This window comes from Ruditapes philippinarum, unplaced genomic scaffold, assembly GCF_026571515.1.
Source record: "Ruditapes philippinarum isolate M1 unplaced genomic scaffold, ASM2657151v2 ctg1450_1_1_1_1, whole genome shotgun sequence".
In the NCBI taxonomy this organism is placed as follows: Eukaryota; Metazoa; Mollusca; class Bivalvia; order Venerida; family Veneridae; genus Ruditapes; species Ruditapes philippinarum.
Window position 1 is genome coordinate 119211 of NW_026851729.1, and position 14044 is coordinate 133254.

The 14044-nt window shown below is 30.7% G+C and overlaps 1 protein-coding gene across 1 annotated transcript in view; it reads left to right on the forward strand.

The window, feature by feature from the left end:
- LOC132738335 (uncharacterized) overlaps positions 1–14044 on the forward strand; it is a 56993-nt gene that overhangs the window by 9469 nt on the left and 33480 nt on the right. The window contains 9 exon segments of the mRNA XM_060725823.1: positions 1783–1863; positions 7006–7080; positions 7489–7582; positions 9728–9958; positions 10222–10380; positions 11024–11135; positions 11537–11671; positions 12017–12042; positions 12078–12177. Coding sequence (XP_060581806.1) covers positions 1783–1863; positions 7006–7080; positions 7489–7582; positions 9728–9958; positions 10222–10380; positions 11024–11135; positions 11537–11671; positions 12017–12042; positions 12078–12177 — 1013 coding nt within the window.

The window sequence follows — 14044 nt, forward strand, 5'->3', positions numbered from 1 at the left end:
TGAATAAATTAAAAGATTTGCCTAATGTTAATTTGAACTTTCTTTGAGGTCTGACTGTATTGGTTTTCAGTATTTTAATAATGCAGTTTCTTACTATAAATTTTCTTATGTTTGTCACCAAATTAAAATTTAGCTAAGTAGTGAAAAATTTGCAATGGCATTTTGTAATACACCTATAAGACAGGTGGTATTGTATGACAGTTTAAAAAGAAGAGGAAAACCCCGTCTTATAACTGAGTAAATATGGAAAAATGTCATGAATTTTGATTTGGAAATTTTTATTTACAATTATCAATTATATATATTTACTGTAGGTAATGTACAGGGTAAGACAATATGCACATAGCTTAACAACCTGGTTTTAACACTGACTCTCTTAGATTGTGAGTTTGTTTTTTTAGCTGTAATGCATCGCATCTAGTGATCAGCACCTTCATTATGCTTCTCATTGGATATTGAGTAGAATTTAAACAACACTTTTATAGCTCGGATGAATTTCCAAAGTTATACAATCATGCTTTGTCTGAAATGGTCCCAATTTAAACAATTTTGTCTGTTTTTAAAGCCTGAAAGCTTTTACATACCAGTATGAATACAGTCCGAAGAAATATCACAAAAACAAAATTAATCAGAATGCTAAGAATTTAGTTCCAAAAGAAATGTTCAGAGCCATTTTTTAAAATGCTCATTAACAACAAAAGCTGCTGCTAAGTTTTAGGCTTGATTTTTTTGTTTCCATTTTGTAATGTCGTTAACACTTCAGTCTTAACATTTATACAGTGTTAAAAGAAAAAGAAGAAAAAAAATCTTAATCAATTTCAATAAAATACATTTTATGTAAAAAAAAATTATTTTTTTTCAGAAGTTTGTGTATTCAGAATTTTTTCAATAAATCATCAGTCTAAAAGAATATTTAATAGAAATAAAATTCAGCCATTTACAGGAAAAGAAAGATAATACATGTATATAGAGTCTCAATTGAGTCAAATATATACCAAGAATTCTTGGTTTTTGTTGTATTTTTTTTTTGGTCAAAAAACAAATTTTAACCAAGCATTTTACGCATGTCCTAATGCAAATGCAATTTAAATAACAACAATAGTTTTCAGCTGTGTAAGAGAAATTGTTTCTAAAAATTGCAATTTTTTTAGTGGGTCTTTTTTACTATTTTAGATATTACTAAAACATCTGTAGTTTTTCAAGGTAGATACTTAATATAACACTTTGTTATCTTAAAAATGAATATAGAGAGAGATTTCAGACAGGTAAATTATATATTGATGGATTGGTGCAATCGGATGTAACTCCTTCATAATGTAATGTTTGATACAGCTATTTTGCACGAAACCCTTGATATGGTAATAATTGATCTGTTGGATGTGTTTCTTACTACATGTAAATAAAAACTTTACTGTATGTCAATGTTGCAACCCACGGGTACCTATCTACCTAACTTCATTCAACACGAAGCCCTGGGTTACGGAGGATGTGTTAATTAATAAGGCATCTTGCTATCATAGCGTCACTATATAACTTTTATGAAATATTACTTTTATAATAAACGAAAATTACTCAATATTAGCATGCCACCCATGTAGTTGTTGTATTTTTCTTTCACCTGTAGTAATTTTTTTTAATTGCATACTATATCAAATCTGCATGTAGCTTTGTGTAGTGTTTTATAATTTTGTTGCTTAGTTAACTTAGCTGGCTTTCAGTACCAGTTGTTGTGTTTTTGCTGCACGTTTAGTTGGTATGTTTTTTTGCTGTGTTTATTTACAGTTGGCGAATCGCCTATTATGAGAAACCGACGGAGGGACGACGTTTTTTCGCAATTAGGTGAATCACAGTCTGAACCACGATGTGAGTTTTTGGGTTTAAAATAACTGCAATAAACAGATTTTGGTACCCTGGTTATAATAATTGTCTACTATATTTTATACTGTATATTAATGTTTAACACCTTCTGTAATTAAATCTATAACAAAATTTTTCATATTTATTTGACATATATAATTTATTTATCCCATGAGGGTTGGTTACCAGGTAGATTTGCAGACAGTGACTGTACATATGATTATAAACATTACAGGCTCACATTTTATAGCTTCGCCTCACAGAGATATAGTATAGTAACTGTTTTATTGGGGGTAACTGTTTATCTGGGGTAACTGTTTATCTGGGGGGGGGGGGTAGTAACTGTTTATCGTGGTAATGAGGCTCTGCAGAGTTTCCGCTAAACAGTTACCTGAGAGCTAAATATTCCAATCTGTGACAACAGTTTGATTCTTTTTCTTGCATATTAAATATGAGTCATATTTCAGGAAGAAATTACAAAAACTATCATTTTCATGCAGCACTTTTTTTAACCTTCGAACAGTTCATTCCTAAAAGGCGTGTAGGAATGACATCATTTGAAGAACCCGATCTGTCTTAAATGTGGTTTTCTAACACCGATATTAACAGTACATAATTCTTGATATGCAAGAAAAATTACCCTTATTAAAATTTGGCTGAATTACTTTTACAGACTTTGTCATAAGCAGTTTATTTTTTTTTCTAATCCAAAACAATAACCTTTACATACTATGTTTTCCCACCAGAGACTTATTATAAGATACAGATGCATATTTCCTTTAGTTTAATATTGACTCTTCGTTTTACCTTTAATATTTTCCCAGGAAAAGAATAATGGATTTATTTTGATATATCGATGTTTGAAAATAATTACATAATGGTACCACATAACAAATTATGGGGGTTTTCAATAGATGTCTAGCAGTTGAAGTTATAGATTTTCAATAATTCATCAACAAATTCCTTTCTAATCTAAATAACATTAATTTTCCATTATGCTTAACCCACCCGTAATCAGTCGAGTGTTAATTGATTTTTGAATCTATTAAAAGCACGCAGTTTATAGAAGTTTGTTATGTATTTCTTACAAATCGTTACAAAACATGGCGGTACTAGTAGTAGTATAAGTGGCGTAAGCTACTTTAGAAGATTAATTAGAATTTTAGCTTTTAATTTAGAATTAATCTTTCTGCAATTTTAATGACATTTTAAACAGTGTAAACCTAAACTATAGTACTTTTAATAATAAGTCCTTTATAGTTTGTTTGGGAATAAGGCAAAAAAAAATATATTATTAACATTAGTCACTGTAAGTTCTTTCACCTTTTTAACAGTTGTGAAAATGTTTTCCAACATACTCACGTTTTTTTCCAGCTTTTTAAGGGGCGATAATGTCTAGGTTAGAGGGCTGCAGAAGCTGACATTTATTCTGTTATATAACCCTTACCATAAGTTTTGTATTATTTCATATGTGAAATAGTCACCGAGACTTCATGGCTTGACAATTAATTAGTGGACTTGCAAATCAAACTTAAAGTGACATTTAGCATATACAAATTACACAAACATAGGTTTAGAAAATATAACAGATAATAAAATTTTCCTTTAATGACATTATTATCAATTTTTTGACAATTTTTCAAGATGTAAATTTGATTGTCAAGTCATTAAAAGCTGTACCCTGCTAGTTAGATTTGAGCAAGTGCCTTGTCATCAGTTTGAAATAGCTGATGGAGAGAGACCTGGGTTCTATGCCCTGACTCCCCCACCTTTCCCTATCCTGTCCCAACCATTTAAACCAAGTAAGTCACAATACAATGTTTTAACCTTTTTTGGTACAAGTTCAACTTCATTCAGTTTGTAAATTTCTTGGTAAAAGTTGGAAAATTTAGTAACATATAATTATATAGTAAGACTTCGATTTTGGCAGTAAATAGACTATTTATGCCATTGAAAAATGTTAAATTCATGGGACTTATCTTAAACAGGAATAAACCATTAAAATGATGATATGAGCCGCATCACGACAAAACCAACATAGTGCGTCTGCGACCAGCATGGATCCAGACAAGCCTGCGCATCTGATCAGGATCCATGCTGTTCGCTATCAGTTTCTGTACTTGCTATAGGGTTTGTATGCGAACAGCATGGATCCTGATCAGACTGCGCGGATGCGCAGGCTGGTCTGGATCCATGCTGGTCGCAAACCCATTATGTTGGTTTTGTTGTGACGCGGCTCATATTATGTAATAGATTTGCCCAGCTTTCAATTTGGAACAGGTAGTTCAAAGATTAAAATAATTCAAAGTACAAAAATTAAGTATAGAGTATAGAACCCATTGTCATGTGCGGATATACAGTCTGGCCTGGCAAAGGGTAACCATTTTCACTTCCAGCAGGTTTTTGGGTAAGAACCCTACAAATTGACAAGGTCTGTTTCTGTGTATGTTTTTTGCCAACAAAATAAGTGGAGAAATTAAATATCAGAATATGTGATTTTATTCACTAATATATTTTTAGCACTTTCTACTTTGATTATGCAACAATGTGAAAGTAGTGTAAATTGGACCAAATGGACGAGAGGAAAAGGTTATATAATATGAAAAGTTTGAAGTTCAAAGTTTTTCTACAATTATCAGTTTATTTATTATTCAATCATTACATATACAAATATTACAAATTTACAGAACATTTGTTCACTCCAAATATTACAAAGTTACAGATCATTTGCTCACCCCAAATATTGCAAAGTGACAGATCATTTGCTCACTCCAAATATTACAAAGTTACAGATCATTTGCTAACTCCAAATATTACAAAGTGACAGATCATTTGCTCACTCAAAATATTACAAAGTTACAGATCATTTGTTCACTTCAAATATTACAAAGTTACAGATCATTTGCTCACTCCAAATATTACAAAGTGACAGATCAATCGCTCACTCCAAATATTACAAAGTTACAGATCCAAATATTACAAAGTTACAGATCATTTGTTAACTCCAAATATTACAAAGTGACAGATCAATCGCTCACTCCAAATATTACAAAAGTTACAGATCATTTGCTCACTCCAAATATTACAAAAATACAGATCATTTGTTCACTTCAAATATTACAAAGTTACAGATCATTTGCTCACTCCAAATATTACAAAAATACAGATCATTTGTTCACTTCAAATATTACAAAGTTACAGATTATTTGCTCACCCCAAATATTACAAAGTAACAGATCATTTGCTCACTTTAAATATTACAAAGTTACAGATCATTTGCTCACTCCAAATATTACAAAGTAACAGATCATTTGCTCACTCCAAATATTACAAAGTTACAGATCATTTGTTCACTCCAAATATTACAAAGTTACAGATCATTTGTTCACTTCAAATATTACAAAGTTACAGATTATTTGCTCACCCCAAATATTACAAAGTAACAGATCATTTGCTCACTTCAAATATTACAAAGTTACAGATCATTTGCTCACTCCAAATATTACAAAGTAACAGATCATTTGCTCACTCCAAATATTACAAAGTTACAGATCATTTGTTCACTCCAAATATTACAAAGTGACAGATCAATCGCTCACTCCAAATATTACAAAGTTACAGATCCAAATATTACAAAGTTACAGATCATTTGTTAACTCCAAATATTACAAAGTGACAGATCAATCGCTCACTCCAAATATTACAAAGTTACAGATCATTTGCTCACTCCAAATATTACAAAAATACAGATCATTTGTTCACTTCAAATATTACAAAGTTACAGATCATTTGCTCACTCCAAATATTACAAAAATACAGATCATTTGTTCACTTCAAATATTACAAAGTTACAGATTATTTGCTCACCCCAAATATTACAAAGTAACAGATCATTTGCTCACTTTAAATATTACAAAGTTACAGATCATTTGCTCACTCCAAATATTACAAAGTAACAGATCATTTGCTCACTCCAAATATTACAAAGTTACAGATCATTTGTTCACTCCAAATATTACAAAGTTACAGATCATTTGTTCACTTCAAATATTACAAAGTTACAGATTATTTGCTCACCCCAAATATTACAAAGTAACAGATCATTTGCTCACTTCAAATATTACAAAGTTACAGATCATTTGCTCACTCCAAATATTACAAAGTAACAGATCATTTGCTCACTCCAAATATTACAAAGTTACAGATCATTTGTTCACTCCAAATATTACAAAGTTACAGATCATTTGTTCACTTCAAATATTATAAAGTTACAGATCATTTGTTCACTCCAAATATTACAAAGTTACAGATCATTTGCTCACTCCAAATATTACAAAGTTACAGATCATTTGTTCACTCCAAATATTACAAAGTTACAGATCATTTGCTCACCCCAACTATTATAAAGTTACAGATCATTTGTTCACTCCAAATATTACAAAAATACAGATCATTTGCTCACTAACTCAAAGAATAATCATTTTTAGCTTGTATAATGACCCAAAAATGAAAAGTGTATAAATGCTTTTAATCCAGCCAAGAATCACAAAGAAAATCAATTTTAGAATTTATTTCTGAGTATATTTCTTTAACATCTTTTTTATATATTTTTCTGTTTTCTGTCCTAGTTAATCTACGTAAGAATTTCAGATTTTACATTTTTAGGCTTTTCAACATCAATGGAGCTGCTGTTACTTGTTGAAATGTTCTTTATAGTTAAATGTTGGGAAATTTTTATAATGTTTTCTGGTTTTAAGCTTACTTTTTGTAGCAAATTGATTCTTTGTATAGGTACAATGTAATATAAATGCATGAACAAGCTATCTATCTAGTTTAAAATAGATTTAGTATGATACTAATTGAAATATTTGATAAATAATTTTTCAAAGTAATTTAGTTTTTCTTAATATTTAACTGTGCTTAAAGTTATCAGATATTAAATGTGTTAAAGAATCCAGAGACTTTTATTATTTGTAATATAAAGCTCCATACAGAAATGTAATTTTGATCTCTATATATTTTAGTAACATAATTTTATTTTTAAATCTTTTAATCTGATGATCTTTTACTTTATATTGTTTAATAGCTGTATCCTGTAATTTTTATTATCTTGATTTATTATTATTATTATTATTTTTGATATTTCAGCAACTATGGCAAACCCTTTGTCCTACATGCAAACTATTAACTTCCAGCTCTCAAACACTGCTTTTGAAGATAAAGGTTAGTAGGAATGATACACCTTACCACACTAAATACCTTAAATTGACTTGTCTATCTTTCAATCTGGACAAAACCATTCATTATTTTATAGGGAAAACTTTAAATAATAAATATCAACTTTAAAAATGGATATTGATTGAGTAGCAAACAGTGCAGACCATGGTCTGACTGCATGGATGTGCCAGGGGATCTTGATCTGCACTGGCCATGTATATAGAATCAGCTACTGTTTTTAGGGTTTATTAATTGTTTTTCTGTCTCAGAGTCATCATGTGATGGTAATTAATCAAGAATTCTTTAATTATAAATTATTCTCTACACCTAAAATAAATAATGATAATTATAACCTTGATTGACTTGATGAGGCCTTAACTTAAAATATATCTTTGTTGGAAAATTATACTGCAGGATGGATAATGCTTAAAGGCCGACAAGAAGAAGTGGATCAAAGTCAGATTTTAGAATATTGTGTTCAACGTCTACAAGAATCTTTAAAATCAATGTAAGTTTTCAATAATTTCCCTTCAAAAATGTAAGTGTTCAGTAATTTCCCTTCAAATATGTAAGTGTTCAATAATTTCCCTTCAAAAATGTAAGTGTTCTGTAATTTCCCTTTAAATATGTAAGTGTTCAATAATTTCCCTTCAAATATGTAAGTGTTCAATAATTTCCTTTCAAAAATGTAAGTGTTCAGTAATTTCCCTTCAAATATGTAAGTGTTCAATAATTCACCTTCAAAAATGTAAGTGTTCAATAATTTTGCTTCAAATAGGTAAGTGTTCAATAATTTTGCTTCAAATAGGTAAGTGTTCAATAATTTCCCTTCAAAAAAGTATGTGTTTAATAATTTTCCTTCAAAAGCCCTTAAAAGCACACCTCATCATGCATCGGAATGTCTCTAAATATGACTTTTTATGATATGAAAGTATTTTAGCATATAAATACATGTAAAATCTTTTTCAATGCTTAGTCAATATTCTCATTATTATAAATCTTTTAAAAGCAAGTTAGTAGTTTAAAATATTGCCATTGAATGGACTGACACACAAGGTAAAATTTCCTATAGGAGATAGTTACGAGTCAATCATACAGTAACATTGGCTCTTTCCAGGTACTTCCCATTTTGTCTTGTTACCTTAAATAATCTATGGATTACCATATGAGATGTCTTTTGTCAATACCTTACTGCCTCAATCCATTATAATTGTAACTTAACCTTTACAACGCCAAACATCTGAAATGGATTTGCCCTTTCTTTCAATCTGGCAAAACCATTCATCATATTTAGAGAAAATTACAAAATATGTACTGACTGAATAGTGAACCATACAGATGCTGATCAGATGGCATGAATTTGCCAGCTGATCATGGTTTGCACTGGCCACAAATTGTCGCCAGTAGGCAGAGAGTTACAAAAAAATATTTTTACTACAATGTATGTTAATTTTTTAAAAAAAAATAACAAAAGTGCTTTTAATTGTTTAAAAATATATACAAGTGAAAAATAAAATAATTTTGAATTAATATAAGATGTTTTGAAAATGTGACACAATTTGCCTAAGAAAAAAATAGCTTATTCTCTTTTAGTAACAGGGTAGAGATAACTAGATTAAAAAAAATATAAATTTACAGTCAAATTTTTCATAGCATGTAAAACATTGTTTGTACATGTATTTATAAATTTCTCATATTCAAAATTTGTTCTCTTAAAATTTTAACCATTGAAACTAATACGAGGGGTTATCCAAAGATTCATGGACTTTGTTGCGTAAAAAATATTTGAGATATTGATTTTAAATTCCTACACTGCTTAGAAAAATAAATAACCAATAAACACAGAAAAATTCATGTAAGTAGCTTCTTATATTACAACAATATTTAATTTTACATAAACACATATCGGCGACAGCAGGGCACTCCAAAAAGTTATTGACGTCAACATCATGATAACGTACAACTTGTGTTTCAACGTTACGAAGTCAATGACCGTTACTTCTTTTTAAAGTAATGTCCGTTTTCCGTCAAACACAATATCTCTTATGCCACTTAAACACTAATTATCTTGAAATTTTACTTTCTCTGTTTGACTGCTAATTTTTTTCAAACGTTTTTACAGTTGTCATTCCGAAATTACAACAAAATTTTATGATTGCACAATTTTCTAATTTCTGCGTGTCCGTCATTTTCGTGTTGTAAACAGTATCAGTGTCTGGCGTTTCTAGCGATATCAACAAAAATAAATGGAAATGACGTCCATAATTTTAAAGACTTACTCAAATGATGTCATAGAAGAAACATGCGATGTTTAGCGGGTTTTCTACGTTAGTTATTAGTTTTTTAGCAAAAAATATACAATGACTAACTGCGGTTTTCTACAGTGTGCTGTGCATATTTAAAAGTAATATAAAATCATTAATTATTGATGCAGTTAACTGTTCCTTTCAAAATGTGTTGATACTATTCTACAATGTACGCTAATAAAATTTTATTACAATACACGTTGATGTTCAAGAGATATTTAAAAAGTCCACAAATTTTTGGATAACCCCTCGTATATAGTAATTGTTTGCTCACCTGGAGGCATGCAGATTTAAAACCTAACAAAGTATGATATATAAAGTAGATGATATTGTAAATATATTTTCAGGACTGCCCAAGCAACAAAGGAGGTAGATCAAGGCTATGACAAGCCTGTGATTGTACGATATTACGGTGATGCCAAGAAGGAAACCTTGCTCAAATATAGAAAATCTCCTAAAATGACTCCCATTCAAGGCAATAAACCAAATAAACCAAAAATACCTAGTATTATAGATGAGAAAAATGAAGGAAAGAAACTCATGCAAACTTCACATATAGATGGCAGCACTGTTATATAGTATCCTTTTATGTAGTACTATAATCTGTTTCCCAGCCAGCATTGCAATATTGGTCCCATGTTTCCTTGCCAGAGAAGCTTAGAGAATGTTTTAATATTCAAGTTTGTTTTTTCTTCTCAGTTGATTAGATTGGTGATCTAAAAATAGATGTATTCAAAGAAAAATTACTGTTCATTATAAAAAAGTACTCAGTTAAATTATTGGAATTTTTATGTGTTTTCCAGCTATCATAATTGTTTTAAACTTCTTTAACAACATGCAGTTACCCCTCAGGGCGTCCAGCTGTGATTTATAGCGCCGCAGGATTTGGCCGACCAGGATTCTACACCATCGTTTATGAAGATGGTATTGACTCCCGTATGTTGGCATGTTTTACACCAAGTGGGCGTGGTGTCTGTTACTATGACAATGGTGTTGTCAGGTAGATTATCCAATCAGTTGAACTCTTTCATTGTTATTTATAGAAGCTCAAAAATTATATTTCACCATCCAATTATGAATCGTCAAATCATTCAGAGATGTAGATATGTCTCTGAATCATTGCAATGAAATTACAAGACATATTTAGCTTGACTATTCAAAGAATACAGAGAGTGTACACAAGCAGACGTTGGCATTGGTGTCTGCATCACACTTTTATTAAGTTTTTATCAAGCAAGTTGGTATCTTTAATACTGCAAAAGGGAATTGCTTGAAGCTTCACATTTTTATTGGAGAGTTTAATAGGTCACTGTCCAAGGTTCATAACTCTAACATGGATTATGACAGAAATATGACCCTTTTGAACTTTAAAAATTCTGAATTACCCAGGTTCTTGTTTAACTAATAGTGGAGCACTCTGTCCTGTTGCTCTTGTTTTTTAGATTATATATTTTTAAGCCATGCATTTTTTTTGTCAAGAAATCCAGCTACCCTTTTAAATAAAGAAAATAAAATGTTTTTTGTCACAAATACTAAGAAATTCATTCCAGTCTCTCATGCTGGGTAAATTAACCTTTACTTATATTGTTTGTGCTGTTGTTTTTTTCATATATATCATCCATATACTTTTGTTTTTCATTTAGGTTTTTATCAACAGAGAAAGGTGGTCATTTAACTGAGAACAATGGAAAACTTGTTAGAAAATGGAAGTGGCCACAGGCAAATGTAAAAATCACAGAACCTATAAGTTTTCAGGTGAGTGTTTGTAATAATAAGAATGAAGATATCTTATTATGCCTCATAATTGCGAGCCCAATAAATTCATGCCTGTCCAAAACTCAAATTAGCTTACCCTTAAAGTTTGTAAAATTCTTTACCTATGTTACCTATGTGTTTTTATTCTGTTAACTTCAATGGAAGAAATTTTTGGTCCTGACAAATTCAAACATACTATTTAAGCTTTTTCTAAACAGACTATCATTCTTCAAAATGTAAGAACTTTTAAAAGCTGTCATTTCTATGGGAGAAAAACATGGCACGAAAAGAACACTTGTTTCAAAAAACATTTGGGATATTATCATTACAAATAGACCTCATAAAATGTTAAATGACATTAATTTCATTGTCTTGATTTACAATTTTTTTTTTTTTTTCAGGTTAATAGTCACATTATATTCCGCTGTGTTGGCCAAACCCAGATGACTATAGTGTTCAACTGCCAGCGTGAAACATCACGGTTTAGCGTAGGACTCATGCCAGAGGCAGACGAGTATAAACCTATTGAGGAAACAGTAAGATAAAATAATTATATTGTCATTAAAAATCATAACTTATTACCTTGCAACTTGCATATATTTGTGTAATATTTAAAAATCAAAGAGCAGTTATAGAATTTATGAATAAACAAAGAAAAAATATTCTATTTTGTATACCAATGATAACATTTTATTCCATTTTCTGAAGCAATCAAACAAATGTTTTATACATTTTTCTGGACAGAAAACAAATATTCTATACATATTTGCAGTTTCCCCAATTTCAAAATTATTTATTTTAAAGGCCCCCAAAAACAAATTTCTATACCCAAATTTTGTGTTTAGCAATTTACAAATATTTTACTTTTTTTCAACCAAAAGGGCAAATTTTTGAACGCAATTTTAGGGCCCAAAAACAAAATTTTTTTCAAATTTTTTAAAGGGCCAATTTTCTAACAGCATTCACTTTCTCCTCCAAAGCAGCCAAAGATTTGATGCGTATTTTTGCACCTAGTAAAAAGATGAAGAAAAGGGCAAGAAAGGTAAATCTGAGTTTAACATTATCTTTAAATCATGTAATGGTTACTCCTAAATTACAGTTTTCTAACCTCCGATCACTTGCCCCTGTTCACAGTGTGTTTGAATTCTGTTAGAGACTTGGGAGTTTTTCATATCTGGAAGCATCCCAAATCAATTTTCAAAAAGGTTTTTTTCATTTTACCTTTGGGTTTCCTGCTGATTTCCCGAAATAATTTCACAGAAATGGATCTTAGTTCCCCCTTGGTTTAAAGAAAAACTGGAAATATGCCAGTTGACCTTTATATTGACCTAAAAACAAAAAACAAAAACAGGAAAACAACAAAAATGAATCAAACATTGAGATCTAATATATAATTTTATGCTCCTCATTACATGGTAGTGGGCGGGGATTGGGAATATAGGTTTGCCCTTGTGAGTCTGTCAGTATGCTGTCCATCCATAGACTGACAAAATCGTGGAATGTGGAGGAATCCATGTGGCATTGACACATTTCTTATTTTATTAAAATTGATGTCCTGAAGTTTAATCTTGTACTTGATGATATGTAAAATGTGTACAAAAAATTCCTTAAATGTCTTTAATATCAGTATGAAGCGATATCAAATTTCAGCTGTCTTAAATATCAGTGTAAAGCTGTCTTAAATATCAGTGTGAAGCTGTTGTAAATGTTATTTTAGCTGTCTAAAATATCAGTGTAAAGTTGTCTTAAATTTTTCTGTAAAGCTGCCTTAAATATCAATGTAAAGCTGTCTTAAATATCAGTGTAAAGCTGCCTTAAATATCACTGTAAAGTTGTCTTAAATATCAGTGTAAAGCTGTCTTAAATATCAGTGTAAAGGTGCCTTAAATATCAGTGTGAAGCTGTTGTATTAGTTATCTGGTGGACCAACCTCCTTAGATATGACAAAACATATTTTACCATCAGTATAAAAAAAATACAAAAAAAAATCCCCAAACAAATCATAAGAAAATCTTTTACTTTTTAGCTCAACTATTCGATTAAGAATAAATAGAGCTAATGTAGTCACCCGAGCACAGGCGTTGGTGTAACCACTTATGTTAAAGTTTTTGTAATACCTCAAATATTTTCAAAGTCCATTGACATATGGCTTTGAAACTTTGCACACTTGTTAAACGTCATGACCCCAACCTGTAGACAGGAGGAGGAAACTTTATCAAGCATTTTGACAGATTCTTGAAATAGAATTTTGGTTCAAGTTTTTGTAATACCTCAAATATTTTCAAAGTCCATAGACATATGGCTTTGAAACTTTGTACACTTGTTCACCATCATGATCACAACCTGAAGATAGGAGGTGGTTATTCTATCAAGCATTTTGACAGAATTATGCCCCTTTTTCAACTTGGAATTTTTGTTAAAGTTTTTGTAACACCTCAAATATTTTCAAAATCCATTGACATATGGCTTTGAAAGTTTGCACACTTGTTCACTATCATGACCCAACCTGTAGGCAGAAGGAGGTAACTCTATGAAGCATTTGGCAGAATAATGCCCCTTTTTAGCTCGACTATTCAATAAGAATAAGTAGAGCTATTGCAGTCACCCGAGCGTCGGCGTAACCACTTATGTTAAAGTTTTTGTAATAGTTCAAATATTTTCAAAGTCCATTGACATATGGCTTTGAAACTTTGCACACTTGTTCACCATCATGACCCAAACCTGTAGACAGGAGGAGGTAACTCTATCAAGCATTTTGACAGAATTATGCCCCTTTTTCGACTTAGAATTTACATTAAAGTTTTTGTAATAGTTCAAATATTTTCAAAGTCCATAGACATATGGCTTTGAAACTTTGCACACTTGTTCACCATCATAACCCCAACCTGTAGACAGGAGGAGGTAACTCT